The following is a 22,355-nucleotide window of genomic DNA, read 5'->3' as shown; positions in this document are numbered from 1 at the left end:
TTTAAGTGTTTAATTTCTTTTACTAATTTACCCATATTAACAACAACGGGATTGCATTTTGAGAGTCGTCCTGTGGAGTTAAACCAATATTTTTGAGGCTTTGAAGTTGGTTGAACAGAGCATCAGGATCCGCAGTCGTTTAGGACACTGAAATCAAGTTGTAAAACGTACATCATCAATGAGGCAACTTACTCTGATCAGGATGTGAGCCCTTTAAGTACAAACCAGGAGAACTTTCTTCTCTGGTTGCTCTTGAGACGGCACGGTCGCAGCTCCCTTTTGATGAAGAGAGCTTTCTGCAAATAAGAACGTGGCCTCGAAATATTTCCAACTCTATAAACGCACACATCCCATGCACATGCTGACTCAACATCACTGAAATATGATGCTCGTGCTCTCTCTGTCTTCTTCCCTCCTCTCTTTTTCTCCCATCTTTTGCAAGGCTGCAATAGAAATCCCTCCTCTGTATCTGTGGGAATACAGGAACCCTGTGTGTCCTCTACCCTCCCTTCTACTCACCTCCTCCCTCTGCATATAAGGGTACGCTGGCTTGTGTTCTCCCTCACCCCTCCAACAGTCTGCCCACCACCCACCCCTGCTCTTAGACACACTTTTTGTCTGACACACTCTCTCAGGACTCCCCCTGCGAGCAAGGTAGGCAGGTAAACTCAGCACTGGATCAGAGTGAGACGCTGAGAACAGAAAGAGAGGGAGGGACGGTGAGGGGAATGTGTGTGTTTATGAAATTTTTGTGTGTTGGGAGTGTGTGTGCGTGCGTGCGCGTGCTGCTGCATCGCTGAGCTACAGAGACCGGAGGCGAGGAGAGCTGGAGCGTTTGTCCTTGAGACTGACTGACTGCAGCTATAGAGCGGAGGACCAGCCAGCCAGCCAGTGCATGAAACTGACAGTGAGTATTGAGCGAGAGCAATAAGGCTGAGCAGACGAAGAAGTAGTAGATGCAAGGTTTCTTTTAATTGCAGCAAATGTGTTGGTGATGTGGTTTTGTGTGTGTGTGTTTTTTCTGTTTTTGTTCCTTCGAAACAGTCCAGTGTGGTGTTGAATTGGAGCAGAAGTGTGTGTCTGTGTGTGTGCGTGTGCCAGAGCAGGTGAAGGTCTGCTCTGATCCCAGGTGAACTCATCTCTCAGGCTTTTTTTAAATTTTATTTTATTGGCTCACATCAACACTTGCTTCTGAGCCTTCATGTAAGACTTTGTAAAGCGGTTGGGCAGTTGTTAAGTGTGTCTGCGGCAGCGTCCTCTGTTTTGTTTTTTCTTTTTTTGTCTGCATGCTACCCCCCCCCCCCCCCCCCAAAAAAAAAAAAAAAATGTCAGTAAACACAACATCTGTCCAGCTCTGCCCCCACCACCACCACCACCCAACCCCCGGGCTTCTCTCTTCTTCCTCGGTGCTTCTGTTGACAGATCGATAGTTATGCATCTATAATTGGAAGTCATTATTTATGGCGGCCCTCCAAAGCGAGTCATTATCATGTGTAATCTTGCAGAAAATTACATTTTGACTGGTCTACCTTGGCACGGCCAGGATTAAGTGCGCTGTGCTGAGCGGGCTAACGGGCTGAGGGGATGACCGGAAGGTGGGGTCACCGCAAGGACCCCACCCCCGATGCCTGGTGAAAGAGTTGGGCAGGAAGGGGAGACGTTTAATTGTGTCACATCTCACCTCAAAAGCTGAAATATACCAGAGGTGTATAAGGGGAAAGAAAGAACAGAAGCACAGTGTGAAGAGGGAAGGAGGTGAAATAACTGAAGGAAGAGACCTGGCATTAGCTCGACGTGGTACGAGACACCGTTGTGAAATGAGACGAGGCTCACCTGTGGAGCTGCTGATAAAATGGGTTTGGCTGGGTTTGAGGCGGATGGGCAGATAGACGGAGAGCCAGAGGGTGAATTCATAAAGCTGTGGTAGAGGGAAAAAAACGGATAATGTGACAGGATAAGCTCTTTCACTCTATGTGCGTTTTGCGTTGATTTGTTTATGCAGACATGCTGACATTGAGCTCGAGGGTAAAATTTGCCACCTGTGGAGATGTAAGTGAGATGATGAGATGGGCTGCATGGTGTTTCTGTGTATGTTTGTGTGTGTGTGTGGGTATGTGAAATGTTTATAATAATTCCTGACATCAGCATTAGGTGTGTGAGATGCTGATTCCCAGGATTTAATGTGCCCCGGTCCCGCATCAGTGGATCCTCACCAGAGACCGGTCGGATAACCGTGTCTGTGCATCTGTGTAAAGGAGGGTTAACAACTTGTGAAAAAGCACCAATGACAAAGATAATACTCTTGAGTAAAAGTACCAATAGAACAGTGAAAATACATGCAAAAATCTTGCACTTTAAAACTCTACTAAAGGAAAGGCTCGGGGATATAAACAGGTAAGATTAGCCTGCTTTTACTCCCTTTCTCCTGCCTTTCTTGATTACATTAATAACAATGTAGGACTACATGTATAATAGTCTTCTAGGCTAACATTACTCCTATTAACAATTTGAATGTCGACAATGTCAGACTGAGAAAGCATTTTGAAGATTTCCTTATTTTCTTCTTGTTATTATTGTTATTATCACACTGAAATTATGCATTTTGAATGAACTTTATGCATTTTGTGGTCGTATTTTATTCTCTTTTTTTGTCATATCTCACAGGCTTGTTTTCTTTTCTATCATTCTAATGTTTTATGGCTTTATCAATGAATTTGATCCTAATGATGCCACATTAGTTCTGCCATCTATGCAAATTCCATCTATGCAGTTCTAATAAATGAAGCTAGTTATTCACAGGTCATATTTGCCATGGGTCCTGAATTAAAGCAAAATACAGCATGCAGTTGGGGGTCATGGTACTCTGTCGGGCATTTTAAACAGGAAAGACTCCATCACCGCATTCATCACCTTCATGGTTTCACACAGAAAGTTGTCAGAACATGTCTTTGCTTTTTGCAGATGATGTGGTTCTGTTGGCTTTATTGGACGATGACCTCCAGCTTGCCCTACAGCAGGTTGTATATGAGTGTGAAGGAGACGTGATGAGAATTAGCACCTGCAAGTCTGAGGCCATGGTCCTCAGCTAGAAAAGGGTGGAGTGTCCACTATGGGTCAGGAATAAATTGCTGTCCTAAGTGGATATTTACATATATATATATGAGTAAGAGAAGAGGGAAGTGGTATATTGGTGCAGAACATGCTGCACGTTTGAGGAACATTTTTCATTTCTAAAGAACTTCACCATTATAACACAGTTCACTACATAGTGAACTTACAGGATAGAAACAAAGTATCAATCCCCTCACAATGGTCAATCTATCAGTCTGCCCTCCTCTACTGTAGTAGACTCTGTTTTCTGCCTGTTACGGTAAAGGAAGAGCTGATAGTGAAGCTGGCTGGCTGATCGACATTTCCACCCTCACCCATGGCTGTCAGCTGCGGGTAGTGACTGAAAAAATAAGATTACAGTTACAAGTGACAGACTCTGAGAAGATCCGCTACACCTCTTAATCAAATAGAGTCAACTGAGATGGTTCTGGCATCCGGCTAGGACGCCTTCTAGGTAAGATGTTTCAGGCATGTCCTGGAAGAGGCCCCGAGGCAGACCCACGACAAGCTGGAGAAATGAAGTCTCGGAGCCGGCTCATTGTGTGAGTCATTCCTACTATTCGGTGCCATTTCAGTGTGATCACTCTTCATCAAAAAATACAAAATTTTGAATTATTTTAACATTTCATCTAAAAGAGGGATTTTCAACCTATAAGAAAAATGTATTGGTCCAGCTAAGGATATTATATTATAATATTTTTTAAAATCAAAGTCTTTACCCATGACGTGCCAAATGTCCACCCTGTTACAGGACATTCAATTTTCTATTAATAACTGTTTTGAATACACAGTTATAGTAATATTTACATTTTCTAAAAGCTACAATGTCCCTTTTTAAAATCTGCAAGGAAATTTCATGTTACAGTGCATAGCAATAACAGGGGTGACGGTAACAGGGGGGAGATTTTATGCTAAACTTAGCCATTACTACTAGTATGATGAACAACAAGCTAGTACATGGTGACCACTAAGAACCATTTTTAACATGTTTATTAGCCATATTATAAAAATTACCAAAAAAAAATTGTTTCCACTATTAATAAGCGTAACAGGTTGGACGTGTTATGCTTTGCCACATTACAAAATCTTGCTAAAACATTGAAAAAAGGGTTGATTAAAGAGTGGTACTTACTCGTCTTCTTCTTGAAAGTTTTCCCTCCAAAATATGTTACATCCGGGAGTGTCATGTGACTAAAAGAATAATCAGGTGATGTGTTCTATGGAATTCTTATCAGAGTAACAGGGGTGACAGTTGATTCAGGGACACAACATTTTTTAAAGATTTTAAGTATTAAACATGCATTAATAATAAAAAAGAACATTTGATGAGGAACATTAGAAATAAGCCAATCCAGAAATGATGAAAAATTTAGATTTTTTTTTTTTTTTAAGTTATATTTGTAACTGAAGTCGAGCAAGCATGACTGGGGACATAGTACTTTAGTGACTTGTGCTAAAATAAAAGTAATTTACTTTTAATGTATTTATCCTGTGTATATATCAATGTGTTCTATGGTAGAGGGGGGTTAAACATACAAGAAAATGGTTTAGAAATAAGCATTAGACAAGTTTTACACTAAATATACCATATTATGTCATTAGGACTCAAATGGCACCGAATAGTAAGAATGACCCGTGTGCGTTATTTTCATTTTTGATTCGGGTCAAAATGACTGGTGTACTTAAATACAACACAAATAATGTTCACTTGAAATTGATACCAGAGTCAAAAGATGGTAAATAAGCTTTAAAGTAATAATATGGATATAAGCTGCAAGTTATATTAAAGAAAGGTTTCGATTTTTGGTAAATGAAATATGAAAGCTAATTGTAATTTTGCAAAAGTAACAATAATCTATTTTTTTCCTTTAGATGAAATTAATCATATAGCTAATAATGCTATAGTAAGAGATAGGTTGGTTGTCCATGTGATTTAAATGTGTCAGTAGGATGAGAGTTAAATAGTTCAAGTTCAAGTTTACAAAAAAAGTTTATTAACTTAAAAAGTAAGAAAGAAAATGCAGAAACTCCAAATACTCAAGTGGGTACGTTTTCTGAATTAAGCTTTCCCTACTTAATCTATTTAATTACTTTAAGCTTTTTGGTTTTGTGATGCTGGTTTAAAAAAACACAGAGAAAAAGAGGAGAATCAATCTCCAAGGACAGAATTTCAATAATGATCATATTAAGTAAATGAAATCCAAGCATACTTTATTTAGAGAAGACGTCAAGTAACTTCTAAATGACGCTATGCACCAAACCTCCTCGACAATATGCACAGGAGGACTCGAGGCTCAAGGGCATTACGTACAGCGAAGGAGAAGAGACGGGAGATGTTCTTGTTTTTTTGTTTTTTTCTGTTTTCTTCCCCTTTCAGCGGAAAGCGCACAGAAACAGAGGCGGCTGACCACAGGCCAGAAGCTGAGCAGTTAATCCAATAGGCTGCTGCTTGTTGAGAATATGAAAGGGTACTTGCTGTAGTAATCCACATTATGTTGTTAGAAGAAGCTCGGTTACATAATCACCCTAAGAACCTCCAGATGGGCTCCTGCCAGAAGACAACATGGCACGGTGACGTATTTGACTTTGAGCTCGCGCCTCGATGGACCTTGACGGTGCTTTCGAATAATCATCCCTTATCAAACTTGTTCAGCTAAAAGCAGTGTCCCGTTTTATAAATGTCACACACAATCCCTCCACTAGGGGGTAATCTAGTCAATTCATTTAACCAATAACACGAGCCCTTACTCAGTGCGTTTGGTCTCAAATATTCATAAAATACTCTTAAATGAGTCCTAATGAAATCCTGCCTTCCTGAAAGCTTTCCTGTGTATGTTTCCCAGAATGGCTCACCCCCTCCACCCTCCCAGAGGGACTTAACATCTCTAGATAAGTGAAAAAAAAAAAAAAAAAACATTTCAAGACCACTGACCCACTAAGGATAGCTGCAGCAGGTTCTAGCAGCTCTAAGTGACATTTCTATAGTTGCTTTAGCTTCTCCCAGAGGCTTTCGCAGGTTTCTGGCATAAGCTTGTGTGCGCGTGTATGTATGTATGCGTTTGTGTGTGTGACCTCTGATCCCTGTGCAGTGTACCACAGATCAATACAGGGAAAGTGATCCGATTCCAAATGCTCATCTGCCACTTAATCTGTCATTTTATGTATCATTTCCCTTCCATTCATCTATTTAAAGGCATCCAACGACAAAGCACATGGCAGAGCTATCATTGCAGTTTCCTTTATTTGTTTTCAGTCTTATTTCTTTTGTCTTTCTCTCCTTTGACTTTCATGCGTCTCTCCCATTTAAGCGCCGGAGAGGTGCTGTGTCGGAGCAGCGGGACATCAGGGTTTGCACACAGTGTCAATAGTCTTTCCCACTGTCTCAATAATTGATGGATGACTGTGAGTCAGATATAAACTAAGTAGATTACACTCACTAGATCTGAGGGCTGATGCTAATGTGCATGACGGAGGGGTTTGGAGCTGAAGAGTGACTGTCCAGTTTTGGAAGTCAATGTGACAGCTGGACCCAGAGGCTGAGAGACGGTGGCTGTGATTTTTGGGAAGAACATGCATACACACATATGCAGTGTGCCTGTTTAACCCATACTTTTTCGTGTTTCTCAGACAAACTGGATGCATCTGGTGTGAGGGGTCAATACCTGACAGCTGGGTGCTTTGTTACATGCAGCATCCCTCCAGAGCAGATATTGAGCTCCTGTCGTCGGCTCAGGCTCAGCAGTGTAAAAATACTTTTGATGTTTAACTGCAGCCCAGCGTGTTTGGTTTCATTTGCTGCAGTTTGCTTCCATTCATGTCGTTGTCCAAGTTTGTCCAGTTGGTTTGTTATTCAGTGTCAGGTTTTGTCATTTGTTGTTTGTTTTTGTTTAAATAGTTAAAAAGGGGCCAAAATTGGCAAATGGGTCAAAAAAAAAATTAGTTACATTTTGTTAGTCACTTCTTGTTTAAATCCTGGCTAATAGTTAGCTTTTTAACTAGCTGATGAATCATAGACTACATTGATGTGGTTTATTAATATTGATGCCTCAATGGAATATAAGTTGACAGCTATAATAGCCCGAGGCCGAGAAACTGATAAATTAGCCTTGATGCTGATGGAATAACCCACCTAAATGTCCCTTTATGAAGCCTCCAGCTGTTTTCACCATCTTGCTGCTTTGAAATAGGACTAATGATCAAAGGGTGGATCTGATGGTGAAACTGCACGGTCATTTCCGGTGAGCATACCTTCTAACTCTTAAATTGCCACAGTTTAGCTGAAAATGAACAACCAAAACAGTTTATGCAGAGAAAGAGCCTGGTGGTTATGAAAAAGATGGTATGTTTAGCTTCTGTGTTAGCTTCTGTGTGCTAACATTTGCTAATAAAAGCTTAAAAGTACAACTGAGAGCAATGGGGATAGCTTTGGAGATATATATGTGTGTGTATGAAAATAATTCATTTTTTCTGGCCAAAAAAGAAACTCCTTTCAAATGAAGCACACTCAAATGCAATCGCTGGCCACTTTGTTAGGTACACCTTGCTAGTAAGAGGCTTTTGACTTTTTGACAAAAGTGCTAGAAACATTGCTCAGAGATTTTGGTCCACAGATAACATCACACAGTTGCTTCACATCCATGACAACCACTTCCAAAATTTGCTCTATTAGATTGGATTCTGGTGACTGCGGATGTTATTTGAGTACAGTGAGCTCATTTTCATATTCAAGAAACCAGTTTAAGATGATATGAGCCGATATGATGCTGCGGTCATAAAAGGATGGACATGGTCATTAACAACACTCAGGTCGGTTATAGTGTCTAAACCACTGTTCTTATATGACAGAAGTGCCAACTAGTGTGGTTTTTACTGCTTCCGCAGCCCATCCGCATCTATATTAAGTTTGTTGTGCTTTCAGAGATGGTCTTCTGTATACCTCGGTTGTAATGAGTAGTTATTTTGAGTTACTGTTGTCTTACTATCAGTTCAAACAGTCTGGCCATTCTCCTCTGACCTCTGAGAAGGGATTTTTTAAACCTAAAGACTTCTGCTCACTGGATATTTTCTTTCTTTCTTTCATTCTTTCTTTCTTTTTTTTAAGACTTTTGAAACTGTATAGATTGTTGTTTTGGGGAAAATCCCAGTAACTAATCAGTTTCTGAAATACCCAGACTATGCCACATTCAAAGTCATGTAAATGACCTTTCTTCTCCATCCTGATACTCAGTTTGAGCTTCAGCAGCTTGTCCTGACCATGTCTACAAAGCTAAATGCATTGAGTTGCTGCCATTGTGACTGACTGGTCAGATATTTGTGTTAGCAAGCAGTTGCACAGGTGTACTCAATAGACTGACCGGTGAATGTTTTAAATGGGTTGTATACTTGTGTAGTTTTAAAAAGAGTTTGGACAAATACTGGATAGAATAAGATTTTCAATTAGTTAAAAAAGTTAACGGTAAGTTTTTACAATTTACAGAGGAAAGGTCGGCTGCTTACATATTCTTTTACCTTAGAAATATGTAATACTTGCTGTCTGAATGAGAACTTACTTTAAACCTGTTTGATTGTAATTTTTCAGTCAACTGACTGAAGTTAATGAGTGCTACATCTTATCTGTCTAACTTAAAAACATCAACTGCAAAGTGAACAAACAGCACCTTTTCATACAGTGGCACAAAGTCATAAGGAAATTATCTGAACATTTCTCTTTCAAGTGGTTCAATTGACGCCGCTATGACTTGGCTCAGGCAAACCCTACTATTGTTGTTGAGTGTCTCGAGAATGCTCGGCTGTTGCCAAGGAAAATATTAACTGCTGATAAAATAATTAATCTGTTGTTTAATTTCAACCTGAACTTTTCATTCTTCTGCATTTATTATATGGGAAAAAAATCTTGACCCTTTCTGAGCCAAACTAAACAGATAAAAATCATTTTAATGTCAACTCTAAGTTTCCTAAATGGTTTATAGAAGATAATTTCTCAGCGTAAAAATATTTTATCTCTTACATCAGCTTTAAGGAGATGTGACTCGTGATACTTGTCTGGGTTTTTGTGTTTTATGGTTGTGATAAAATTGTCTACGCTGGAAATCACACTCTTTATCCTTCACAGGTTTTCTTATGTACTTTCCCCTTTGTGTTTGCATGCGCTTGCATTGATATGTTTGTTTACACATATCTGTGTATGAGGCTGCTTTAATGCAGAGTGTGTTAGTGTTGGCTGGGTGTTTCATGTGGTGCATAATGAGATAAAGTCCCACTCCGTGCAGTCTGCTGTCTGGCCTTTTATCTGAGCTACAGATTAGCGCAGGTGATTTCATTCCTGTGGAAGTTTAGCAGGGGGTTGGCTCAGAGCACTAACACGACATCGTGACGATCAGAGAAGACGAGATGGGCCAAGGGTTTGTGTTGTTTCTTCCTTTCAAACCTAAAGGTCAGATCAGCTGGTCTGAAAAAGTAAAATGCATGTTCAACACCTGTGTTGTGCATCGGTGGAAAACATTAAACTGCTGCATTGTTGCCACAGGAAACTTATTGTGTCCTATGTTAATTCAGATAGAACTGGAACCATGTGGTCACACGGTATAATACACTACAATGTTAAAATTACATGTTTTGATTTTAACACTGATTACACTGACTGTGAGTAAATCTGTCTCTCGCAGCATAACCAAACACACTACATGGCAGATGTGTGCGTGTACACGTGTGCTTGTGTGTCTTCACATATAGGGATTTTTGTTGACCTCTTCATGTGTGTTTTTGTCATTAAAGTGGATTAGGATGTAGTTACCACGCGTTGCCTAAGACCCATCTAACCCTTGAGCTACTTAGAGTAGCTTCACTCTCTCAGGACGAATGGCAGGATTCATTAGAGGACTGACTGTTTTAATACTTTGATTATTGTATTGTGCAGAAACTTACAATATAAAGCAAAGTTGTGATGGATTTCTGATATAGCATCATGCTACATCCTGTACTTGTGGTGGGTAGTTTACACTCATCGTGAGCATGAATGTCATGGTACTTTTTGGAATGATTGATGATGATTTTTAATAAGTATATAAACATATCTGCTTAAATTTCCCTTAACAAGTTACGGCTTGATCAGATGCTTTTTGTAGCCATTACCCAACTTTTGGCATAATTCTGGCTGGATATTTGATCAGTCGTCTTGGCAGGATTGGTAGAGTTCATTTAAATTGATTGGTTTTCTGGCACAAACCCAGCTTTCGAGCATAGTCCACAAATTTCCAACGTAGTTGAGGTCAGGGCTTTGGCAATGCCTTTTCAGAAGCTTAATGTTAGCCTGCTTTATCCATTGCAAAACAAGTTTTGATGTGTGTCCTGTTGGACTAAACTGTGTCCAGGTTTCTAGCTGTTGAATTGAGCTGAACTTGAAGAATTTGCAGATAGTCGTCTTTCATTATTAAATCCATTTTGTGCAGTGTACCAGTACCACTGGCACCGAAACAACTGGCACCAGGGCGTGATACTACCACCAGCATGCTTGACAGCTGGTACAGTGTTCTTATGTTTGAAAGCCTCACCTCGCCTCACCTCACCAAGCATACCTCTTGTCACTGTAGTCAAATAGCTCAATCTTTTTCTTGTCTAACCATAAAACTTTTCTCCAGAAGCCATTTGACTATGTGGGTACCTGCAAAATTTCAGTTGAGCTTTAAGGTGTCAATTTTGGAGCGGTGGCTTCTTTCTCGGTCGGTATCCTCTCAGTCAATGGTAATGGCACTTCACTGTATAGGGTGACACTGGGGTTCAAGGAGTTTCCAGTTCATGGGAGGCTTAAGCTTTGTTGGGTTGTTTCTGAACATCCTATCCAATTTCCTCTCATCTGAGGGTGACAGTTTGGGTCCTCTGACCTTGACAAAGTGTTGCCAAATAATCTGTACTTGCATAAAATAGTTTGCACTGATGATCTTAGAATTTGCAGTTTAGAAATGGCTCTAAGAAATCTTCCCACATTGTGTAAATCTACAAGTACTCAGTCTTAGATTTTCCCGAGTTCCTTGGACTTTCCCATCATTCTGGGTATAGGTCGATCCAATGAGTGCTGTCAAACAAATCCTTTTCGGCTATAGTCAATCATGATCGCTAACAAGATGTTAACAAGGCCTTGTCAAGTTAAAAGAGATGTATACTTTTGACCCTCTGTGTATTATAGAAAATAAGTTAAAACTTGTTCACTAAAGCCACCTGTTCCAACTGGGACAAAGAACAGTAAATTACCACGACATTCATGCCGATGATGAGTATATGTACATTTCTGACCACAACTTTACATGATCAGAGCACTGACATTAACGTCGAGATACTTTGTTTTTTTGTTAAATCTCTTCTTGTATTTACTGTGCTGTGTTGTTTCTTTTAACCATATAATCCTTTAACTTTGCCTTTTGCTGTGCTGGACAACTACTGTGTTTCCTTATCTTGTATGCACATGTGCTTAGCGAGCGAAAGCCATCACGTTAGGCTTCCAGGTATAGCTCATTAGAACAGCAGTAAGTCAGTTAAGGCCAAGGTAGAAATCGTGCAAATGTCTTTGTGTGAGTAGACATTCATATATTTGTTTATTGCGCCGCCTGTTTTGATTGATGGAGGGGAATGAAGACATTTTTCAGCTCAGCATTTAGAAATTATTTTAGATGGCTGGTAACACCTACTGTGTTATAGATTTTTTTTTTAAAAATGGATATGAGTAATGCAGCATCTAAAAATCATTTTCAGTGTTGGTTTACTTCTTATTTCCTGAACCTAGAAATATTCAATATGTATATAAGGTTTTTGCTTAAAATATAAACCAACTACTGATCATAGTTCTTTCATTCTAACTTCAAACCAAATTAGACTAAATATATCTGATAAGCTGCAGAAACTGGACACACACTATTGAATTGCAATTTAAATGTCCTGTATTTGTCTGTAGTTGTTGTTGTTACGATGCTTTGAGAGAACCATATAAAGATTATCCCATAAGATGTACACTAATATGCATATTAAGAGATTTGTGATATATTTAGTGTCTTTTTAATCTAAAGTAGCAATACAACAGTAAATAATACCTGTTACATATTTGGATTTTTCTCATAACTAAAACATGTTAAAGTCATCCTCTCCATTTATCCACCTGCCCCAGTAGCCATGTCTCTCATTGGCTTAGAGGGCAGCCAATCAGTTGCAAGCTCAACCTTCTGGGGGATGGCCATTCAAATTGTGTGGCTGGGTGTTCTTGAGGGCCGGCTTTTACTTGGAGACCCTTGTCACACACAGCTTCCAGTCACAACAGTCAGGACTTCAAAGGCAGCCAGAGGCTGTTGGTGAGAAGAGTGAGTGACAGGAATACAGACGCAGGGAGAATGAGTGGAGCTGATAGTGTGATACAATAGAGGGAAAGGCAGTAGATGGAGACAAACTTTTGAGGCCGAATATATAGAAAGTGAGAAACGGTGCAGTGATAGATAATAGCGCATAAAAGCTGTCGAGCAGAAGGACAGGACAGATCCAGGGAAGGTGGAGGAGGCGGGCAGAAGCAGACGTCCCTGGACAGAACATTTCCTCCTCTTCAGAGCATGGTGACAGAGTTCACATGGATTTAGTCGACCTCTACCTCCCGGAGTGTTTCACCTACCACTCTAACACAGAGTAAGTACTGTCTTATAGCAGAATGACTCCACAGAACCTGAAGGGTGTCCTCTCAAACAGTACAAAGTGCAGATGAAGCCAAGATTGTGTTCACGCCATACTTGACAGCTGCTTCATCACATCGACTGACTCACTGTTTCTCTGTATTTGCGATATACTCAAATCATTATTGCAAAACAGACGTGGCCTGTGACAATCTTTATTGCAGAGGGTGACGGGGGGAGGGGGTTAAAAAAGTGTTTTCTGTGGTGCAGCATCATCACTGTTTACGCCACCTTTAAAGAAAAAGAAGTTGCTCATCTTGTCTTGATCATTTACCTTGTTCTCATTGTTCTGTTCAGAAGAATACACATCAGCACACACACACACCCTTATCTGTGTCATCTTGTCTTCTTTTGACATGATGTTGTGTAAATATTTGAGTTCACGTTCATGTTAATTTAGGCCTGCAGTCCTTTCCAGCTCTTGCTCTTTGAACACTTTCATTAACGTTTTATGTGCCTTGGGTACGTTGAGATCAAACTTTTATGAGTGTGAAGGTTTGTTTGGATTGATCACAGTTGCCATTGTTCATTGTTTGTTTGTTGATAGTGAGGGTAAGCAGGCAAGGCCAGGTTAGAGGTAACTAGTGGTGGCTTGTGTCATCCAAGGCTGGTAAAAATCCTCCACAAGAACAATGCAAATGGGAAAAGAAAAGTCAAGCAGCTGTTTGATTGCGAGTTTGCAGGGTTTTTTTTCTTTTTTTTGATTGCTTGTTTTGTCTGTAATCACAAACAGAAACACAAAAAATTGGTTCATTATCATCACGGCGGCGTAATCAATGTGATCGAATATTTGATTTAGAGTAAGATTCCTCGGGAGAGCGCGGGAACGAAGACAGAAATCTAGCAGACATGTGAGTGCGCTGTTTCCCTGATTGTTTGTGACACAAGCAACCGGATAAGGAACGTTAGAAAAGGTGATGGCGGCCGCAGATGATCCCTGTGAATGGCACGCTATCCATGTTTCCCGCCGACCCAAGCTCCAGCCACGGGTGCCGCATCTCTGTGCTTCATCCAAAGCCTGACTAAGGCTCTTACGGCCGCTCGGGGTGCCTCTGATCCCTGCTCATCTCTGGCTCATTAGTAATAAAAACACTGCTGAGACCCCGCTGACCTCAATCGCTCTCCCTAAGGTTTGGAGCTAAAAGGTTAGTCAACAGGCCCTTGAAGTTTTTGGGGAGGTTTTATAGTATTAAACAAAGACTTCTCTTCCTTCGAGGCTTTTAAATAAATCTATTTTGCTCTATTTTCTTAGCTTATTGTGATCAGTTTTTGAGATTTTCTTCCCTCCCTATTTTCCCCTCAATCTCATTCCCTGCCTCCACGCAGCCGGGTCATTGTTGTCTGCATTATGACTTTGCTCCTTTTCAAAGAAAGTACCCCCCCTCCCTTACCCCCCAGGTTAATGAGCCTCAGGACTGCCCCTTTTCTCTCCGTCCCTCTCTGGTTTTTTCACGCTCCCTCTATCTGTCTGCCTCCCGTGTAATTTTCTTCCCGCCTCTTGTCGGTCTCTCCGTCTTTTTGTCTTCTTGTTGCTGTTGCCAAGATGCAGTTAGAGTTGTTTTGGATACTGGTATAATAACTTTGAATACCCCACCCCAACCAAACACACACACAATGATTTGTCCCTGCTGCACTGAGCTGTACAAGCTGCACCAACCGTTTTTTGATGGGCTTTTATGTGGAGTTGTAGATTAGTAATCTGTCAGAGTGAATATCACATCACATCTGATCACCCCACTCTAATGCAATTTCATTATGAAAGCAAAATGCCTCACTCTGTACCTGTCAGGGACTCGACACAGCATTATGGACACCTGTGATGGATAGCCATTGAGACTACCAGTGAGTCATTTTAAAAGGAAACTGAAATCTATTCACTGTGCTGTTATTATAGTCTTTGAATTGGATTGGAGAGGGTGGAGATGCAGCGGCGGGGAGTGCAGGAGCAAAATGGCATCATAGGGATAAAATTAAACATTTAAGGCACCATAAGCAACAGTATTTTATTGTAAAAATAGCACTTTTTTTTGAAAAGTACTGCGGTGAAAATTCTTCCACTCTGCAGCACCGTGTGGGGTCGTTTCCAGCTGCAGGTGGCTGTGGGAGAGCAAAGCAGCTTGGGCTCAGAGGAGAGTGTATCCTAGACTTTTTATCTGCTGGAAGACAAGAGTAACAGGATTGCAAATGAACGGCGATGCTACTCTGATATGTAAATGGGCAAAAGTTGCCAAACTGCAACAGTATTTCTAAAGGTTGTAATTTGATTTAGAGAAGGCAGCTTGGTTAAAAGCTCAGCCACAGTTTTTGGTGCTCGAACGTCTTTGATTCTGCTACTTTGGATTTATTCTACTGCACCAAAGCAGTTGAGCTTTGATTTCCAAGCTCTTTGAAGGCAGCAGTCGCTGTGATAACACTGGTACAGTTGTTTGGTTTTCCTATCAAGACCTTAGTTGTCTTGCTCAGTGCCTTACTGTGTGTGTCCGTGTATGTTTTTGTGGGCTTGTAGAGGGGTCAGTAGCGCGTGGCCATGGTTTACTCAGTGGGTGGTTAAAAGCAGCCAGTCTTTTTGCCTACCAAATAAGTTGTGATTGGAAGCTGCTGATTTACATGGCAGGAAACCGGCTGAATTGGACCTCAACCTCAACAAGCCAAGAATAGAGTGGGAGAGATGTACGGATAGTGTGTGGGGTGTGTGTACAGCAGTTTTCTTTTTTGGGGTTTTTGTTTTGGAAGTTAGGCCTGGCGTCAAAGAGCTGCATGCAATGTAAGTGTTAGGGTGTTTATGAAGACACATGCTTTGACAATGTGTCCGTAAGAATGTGCGTGCCAGGAGGTGTAGTGTGTTCCCGATCGTAGGAATCTGAAGTGTATGCGGTGAAGACTACGTTTTTTATTTTTACATCCACGCACAAAAGTCTGACGCCACAATGCGAGCGAGCGTGTGCGCAGGTGTGTGTGTGAGCGCAGATCACATGCCTGCAAGCCTACTGTACGCTTCAGCTGGTTTCAAATGCTTTTTCTCCTCGGCATGGTGACAGAGAGTCTGTTGTGGTCACATCCTAATCCAATAATAGAGCCATGATACACACTTTAGCATGCAGGCCTAGGAGAAGATTTATTTCCAGCTTTTATTATATAACTAATAATGGAAAGATTTTATTTAAATATATAAATACATTCTTTCATTTAGTTAAGGATTGACTTCTAACAAAAGCTGTACTTTCCACTTTATATTTCTTACAAAAAACACCTGCTCAGTTGTTGTATCTGGTGTAGGCTTCAGGCAGTTTATCAGGTCAAATTTGGTAAATGAGAGAAACAAAGAGAAAATAGATTGAAGACAATAGGCAATAAAAGTGGAAGGAATGTGAGTATATTTGGATTGAACATGACGGTGTGGATGATTGCTGGTTTAGCTATTTTCCTAGGTTTGCTTAAGCAATTGCTTCTCTGAAAACAAAGCAGTGTAATGAACAGCAGCTTTGCATATGGGGGAAATCACAAACGGCTGGTTTCTCTAACACTCGGACGGATGTGGAAACTGGTATGTGGTGTTGTTGAAGCGTTGTGGATTTGTGAAATTAAAAAACTGATGTATTCGACAGAAACTATGGCCTTTCTCATTCTTTTTTTAAACCTTTTAGCCAACAAATACATACCTGTGTTTGTGAAGAGATGTGAATCCATATATTAATTTCAAGTATATTCATTACACGATTGCTATCTGTGTAGATGATGCCAGAACTAATAAAACTAATATAAAACTAATCAAAGCCCACCGACCTGAAGGTCAGCTGCAAATATTAATAGCAATATCAAAGTGACTCATTAAATAAAGATGACTTCAAATTCTCCAACATAGATATATATTAAAATAAGATGCATACACACATCATATGTATTAAATTCTTTTTTCTTTTTTTTTTGTCTCCAGGCATCTGGACAGGATGTCAGTGAGGGGCTTGGACCCCACCTGTCCCTCTTCTATAAAGCGTGAGCCTTCCAGCCCCAGCCCCAGCTCTCAGGGTGATGTCAGCCCGGCCCAGCCCAGTCCTGGAAGCTCTTCCTCGGACACAAACTCCAGCTACGGTCCTCTCACCAAAGGCCACAATCACAATAATGGGCAGGACTCACCAGGCCTCTTTAGTCACACAGCGGGGTTGGCCAGTAATGGAGGAGCAAATAGGTTGGTGTATGTATCATATTCTCCTCTATTTCATCTGTTTTACTCCATTTTGTATGTGAAATGATATTATTACTATATCTATGTATTACCCTTATTTTTACTCTTCCTTTTTCTCTCCAGGAGGTTTGGTGAGGAAGAAGGCCAAGTCAAGTGCGAATTCATGCTGGGCTCTGTCGCCAAGCGCCTATGTCTAGTGTGTGGTGACGTGGCGTCTGGCTACCACTATGGTGTGGCCTCTTGTGAAGCTTGTAAGGCCTTCTTTAAGAGGACCATCCAGGGTGAGACTGGCACTGTATATAAAACACACCTTCACAAACACGCTCAGCATTTATTGTGATTAGCATGGCTGATAATGCCTTCCTGCATCATATAAACCTGTTTTAGGAGCAACAAGGTGTAGATGTTCCCTGATCATTTGTTTTGGGAAAAACAAGCCCTGATCAGTTAGCTCACAAGCTTCCGCCTTCAAAACTGCAGAAAGGCTTTAAATAAAGATCTGCTCGCAAGCAGCTGATATGCAGTTATACTTAGACCACTGTGTGTATAGTCAACATCGCTGAGTTTAGGTTTAAAGCTTGACATGTGTGCGCAATCGCTTCAGCCCTGAAGGAAGTCAGCAAGGAGAGCCGGCAGCATGCAGTTTGTGTGTTTTAAAGGGATTGTCCCCTCTTGGCCCAGCTCAGGAGCCTGACAGGAAGCGTTTAGTTTAGGCCTCTAGAAGTTGGCTACTCTAGATGAGTTCACAGAGCAAGCTTCACTGGCTGTCGCATCAGACAAAGCAGATCTGGCTCATCAGATACTTCCTATCGCTGATCAAGGGTGGCAGCTAAAAGCACCCCCAACTGGCAGAAAGCCATCAGACTTAACATACACCTTGGGTTGCCAGTTAGTGTGGAGAACATGTATGGTTTTGTATTTTTTTAAAATGTGGACATTTACCACAACCTTATAGTGAAATTTACTTAATAGGGTAATCAGGATCACTTATCAGGGTAATCAGGGTCAGTTACAAGTCGAGACCACAAATACATTAACCCTCTGGTATAATTTACCACAACTTTATAGTGAAATTAACTTGTTAGGGTAATCAGTCAGTTATGGGGTAAGACCACAAATACATAACAGAAAACCTGAGATCCAACATGGTGCAAATAAGGAACAGTCTAAAGAACTACAACCTTAAAGTCAGCGTATCTACCCAATCTACCCAATTTCGCTGTGCAAGAAACTGCACAATGACAATAAAAAGCTCTAAGTCTAAGTATCTCAGCCTTGGTTTAAATTATAACATTTCCTTTTGAAAAAAAATTCTGTTTCTCAAAAGTACCTCAGTTTAGATCCTTTACAGATGCCAGTGAGGTTTGCTGTGTAATCTCAACATTTTCTCAGACATAACATTGAGATAGCAGTGACAATGAGTAATACTGAATTGCTGCTTCATTGTTTGCAAAGCAACTACTAAGTCCCCCCCCCCCCCTCCCCCCTTCTCACTTGTTATCCTCCAGGTAACATCGAATACAGCTGTCCAGCATCCAATGAATGTGAAATCACCAAGAGAAGACGGAAATCTTGCCAGGCTTGTCGATTTGTGAAATGTCTGGCAGTGGGCATGTTGAGAGAAGGTCAGCTATATCCTAAAAAAAAAATCCTTTTCCGATCCTTGTCAAAACCTTACTCGAGCTGCCTTTTTTTCTGAGATCGATCAGTCGGTGGCAGAATTTCAAATCTCCTCTTTCAGACAGTTGAGAAAGAGAGTGAAGCCTAATACAAGTCTGACTGCAATTACTTTGTAGTGCATTCCTCTAAACAATAACCTAGTAAACCCTTGACAGTAGTTGTGTAAACTCAAATGAAACCTAAAACTTCTGACAGTTAAACTTCAAGCCCTCTGTTCCGGCTACGAGGTGCGTGTGTGTAGGTAATTTGTATGTGTGGTAAACACAAGTTTGAACAATGCAGAGCTGTATCTTAGAGAGGGAGGAGAAAGCTAATAACTGCTCATCTGTGTCAGTCTTTGCTTCATGAGTCTTCCTCTGAAATAGCCTATGGACATGTGCCAACTTGTGTAGGTGTGTGAGCAGTGCTGCAGCAGCTATTAAGATAACAGAGCGCGCTGTGAGCTGCATCAAATGTAAAACAGAAGAGAGTTTAAGGGCAGATTAAACTAGAATGGGATAAGTTACCTATTAAAGCCTACTGAGCCTGCTGTTTTGCAGTAATCAATAACATTCTGCCACTTCTTACATCAGAATTATAGGATCTGTGCTAACAGATCCCAGTCACCTTACAGAGTATTTATACTTATTAAATACTACTACAATACAATACATCAAATAAGTTTAGCAATGAGCTTTCATGTTCCTGCCTTTTTTCTATAGCTAAGGTCCACCCTGCAAAATTTCATCATACATGCTCAAAAACATGAGATGACAGTGGTAAATATGTTCCACTGGTACTCTGTGAGTGTGGTCAGGTGCTCCTTTAGTGTCACTATGTGCCTGCGGTGTGACATATTATCCAGATTTAGAAGTGACTCAAAAAGGAAAACATTAGCGACCTCCTACAGTACCGGCCACTCGTTGCCTTCTGCGTATGTCCACGAGAAGATAAGGAAGAGAGAGGGGAGCTGATGAAACGCATGAGTGGGTGGGTGGGGGGTGAAATCCAAGGCATAAGAGAGAGTAAATAGAATTATTAGGCATTGTTGTCAGCATCACACACCATGTAATTCACAAGAGCCATATTGAAATCAAAAACCTTTATTCAGTGTTTTCAAACTATGGATTAATTCAGCTGGGTACACAGTTGTGATAGCTTCATCCATTTTAATCTCCACGTATGAAAGCTAGAAAGATGGCGTTCTAATCTTCAAAGGCATGTGGGTCAAAGTGGAAGACGCGAGGGAAGTGTCAGCTACCTTTCTGAACCTGTGCTTTTTCTCTTTATTTTCTCATTTATTATGTTTTGGTGACAGGCAGAATACAAGAGGGATGTAGTTACCCATTGCATTATCTTCACTGATCCCCAGAAAACGGACCAATCCTGTGCATCAGAGGCATGTCAACCTCTGTGCATCATGCAGGGTCTAACAAAAAACTCACCATGCTGCTTTATTGCTATTGGCGTTTGTTTTTTCCTTAGTAAAGGTTCTGTTTCTTCTGGGTCAGCACTGTTCTGGTTTGATTTCATCTCTATATTGATTTTACCATTTTCTTTTTAAAATTAAAGACCTTTTTCTTCCTTAAGAGTTATGTCTTAAAAACATAGGCTCATAACACAACAATGGCTGCTGCAACAGATATACCGTTACCTCTTTGCATTTGCAATCCTCCTCTGAATGTTAAACGCAGTTTGCAGGTTGATGGGCTTCACAGAAAGTTCTCATTAGATTCCATAAAAGTGGATCTAACTTTCTCTGTCTGCAAAATAAATGATTAGATCCCAAATTCAGTGAATATGAGCAGTCAGAGATGCTGTCGGTGGAATTTGATAGCTCATTGTGTTGTTCACTGAGAAGTGAAATGTTCCAAGTTTGAGGCCTTGACGAAACACAAACGCCTTGGAGGGTTGGATCAGGAAGGGCATCCTGCGTAAAAATCTGTGCCAAATCAAATATGTGGATCTATCTGCTGGGAATAAGGGAGTAGCCCGACAAGTTTCTACTCTCCCGTGACGTACGCTGTCTCACAAATTTCAAGACTTAATGTCCATCATATAAAACCTAGAGAGCATATATTATGGCCTGTCTGCTGACAGATTATCATAATTTCGGGCAGCCTCTCTTTTGGTTTGGTTTGGTTTGTCAACTTCTCAGATGACTCCAGCTACTTTTTTTGGTCTAATGCTAAACCAATAGAAACAATGGGTAACAATTGCTAAAATGCGACCCAGGTTGCAATAAAGTGCAATGATAATTTAATACCACCTCTTCGTTGCTAAGCACACAACAGCATCTGGTCATTGCAGCTGTGTATAAATGTGCTTGTAAGTTATTGATATACAGAATAATAGCATCTTTACACGTGTTTGTGTTTAAACATGTCAGTCAGCAGCAGCCATATTTATGCTCATGCCACTGTGTTCTTGTGAGCAGGACTGTCTCTGCCCTTCTTCTAAATTAGCTGCTTTTAATGGGATGGGTGCGTGGCGGGGGAGGGGTGGGGGCATCAGCAGCATCCCAGTCTACCTCTCAGCCCTCTCTTCTCTTTGCTTTCCCTCCTCCCTCATAAATTCCTCCAGATGCCTTGTGGGACTCCTGGACCTCCATGAAATGGGAACTGCCCCTCGTAACTCTGGCTGTAAGCGCCCTCGTAATGCGCTTCATCGTGTATCGTAATGCCGCTCTTCCCTGGGGAGGCCGTAGTAAAGCCAGAGACAGAGGAGCTGTGAGGTTTAATGGGGAGAGTCAGAGCCATATTAAAAACACAGCTAAAAGACACATAGACCTCAGGCAGGATTTGATTAAGCTTTGTTTAGTCCCCATTTCTACAGTTGCTAGTGCTACTCAGAACAGTAAAAATTAGTATTTTAGGAAATGTGAAAATTATTTTGAAAATAGATGTTATAAAGCAGAAACTATGTGATTCTGTGTTTTTATGGTTTAATGGTTTATGTTTCTAAGAAATATGGCCAATGGTGCAACAATTCCCTGACTAGCCCCCACCTTTCTGTTTTGTCTTACTGTCTAATCTCTACTTCCTCCCGGCTGGAGTTACCTTTTCTTAGGGGTGTTAATCATTCAGCATTAATCAGCATTCTGAGAAAAGCATCCGGACAGAGGAAAGATAACGCCACAGTGCTGTTAGTAGCACCATGTGTATATTTGTCGCAATATCCGAGGAGTGTTGGGATTGTTTATACTAAACACTAAACCACGCTAACAAGGATCAGTCTGGATCAGCGGCTGGATTTCTCTGTTTCTCAACCACCTGTATGTATGCAGGGTGCATTTTAGGAACCTGTAAAAGCGTCTCATGTGGAAGTCCATATCCCTTCAAAGGAAGATGGTCTGATGTAAGAGGCAAAAAATAAATATGACTACTCCCTGTTTATCAAACTGAGATGGGCTGTTCAGAGGAACAGGAAGGAGGTGTGCGTGAATATCTGTTTTGTTATCCACAAAAGCTATTCTTGGCCCTCTGGTTGTCAGCACATTCCACTGTGAAAACTTACACTCAGTTCTGATGTGTGTTGTAACTCTCACATGTGAGTGGAAACAAATATACCTGCATGAAAGCTCATTTTTTTCTACTAATCAAACCACAAAAAAGTGTTTGACTGAATCCCGTTTGCCAACGGTGTTAAATCTAATAACAACACATAGGAGGCACCCACATCCTCATCCAGCTAATCCA

General features: G+C 40.9%; 1 protein-coding gene across 4 annotated transcripts in view; it reads left to right on the top strand.

The window, feature by feature from the left end:
- Positions 1-764: 764 nt before the first annotated feature.
- The window catches only part of LOC147312436 (estrogen-related receptor gamma-like), a 34,389-nt gene continuing 12,798 nt past the window's right edge, over positions 765-22,355 (top strand). For 2 of the 4 annotated variants that reach the window (XM_086263878.1, XM_086263876.1), the window contains exons 1-4: positions 12,395-12,771; positions 16,750-17,007; positions 17,122-17,279; positions 18,507-18,623. In XM_086263878.1, the coding sequence (XP_086120004.1) occupies positions 12,716-12,771; positions 16,750-17,007; positions 17,122-17,279; positions 18,507-18,623 (589 nt within the window). In that variant the 5' untranslated portion in view covers positions 12,395-12,715. Of the gene's footprint in view, positions 908-12,394; positions 12,772-16,749; positions 17,008-17,121; positions 17,280-18,506; positions 18,624-22,355 lie in introns of those variants that run through there. The other 2 variants (XM_086263879.1, XM_086263877.1) reach the window with 2 other exon arrangements.

This window comes from Aulonocara sp. 'chitande type north' Nkhata Bay, linkage group LG15, assembly GCF_057382095.1.
Source record: "Aulonocara sp. 'chitande type north' Nkhata Bay isolate Kocher_YH1m ecotype deep benthic linkage group LG15, A_spYH_male_GT1.1, whole genome shotgun sequence".
Lineage (NCBI taxonomy): Eukaryota > Metazoa > Chordata > Actinopteri > Cichliformes > Cichlidae > Aulonocara > Aulonocara sp. 'chitande type north' Nkhata Bay.
The sequence above is the reverse complement of the archived record's forward strand: the minus strand, read 5'-3'. Positions and strand labels throughout refer to the sequence as shown.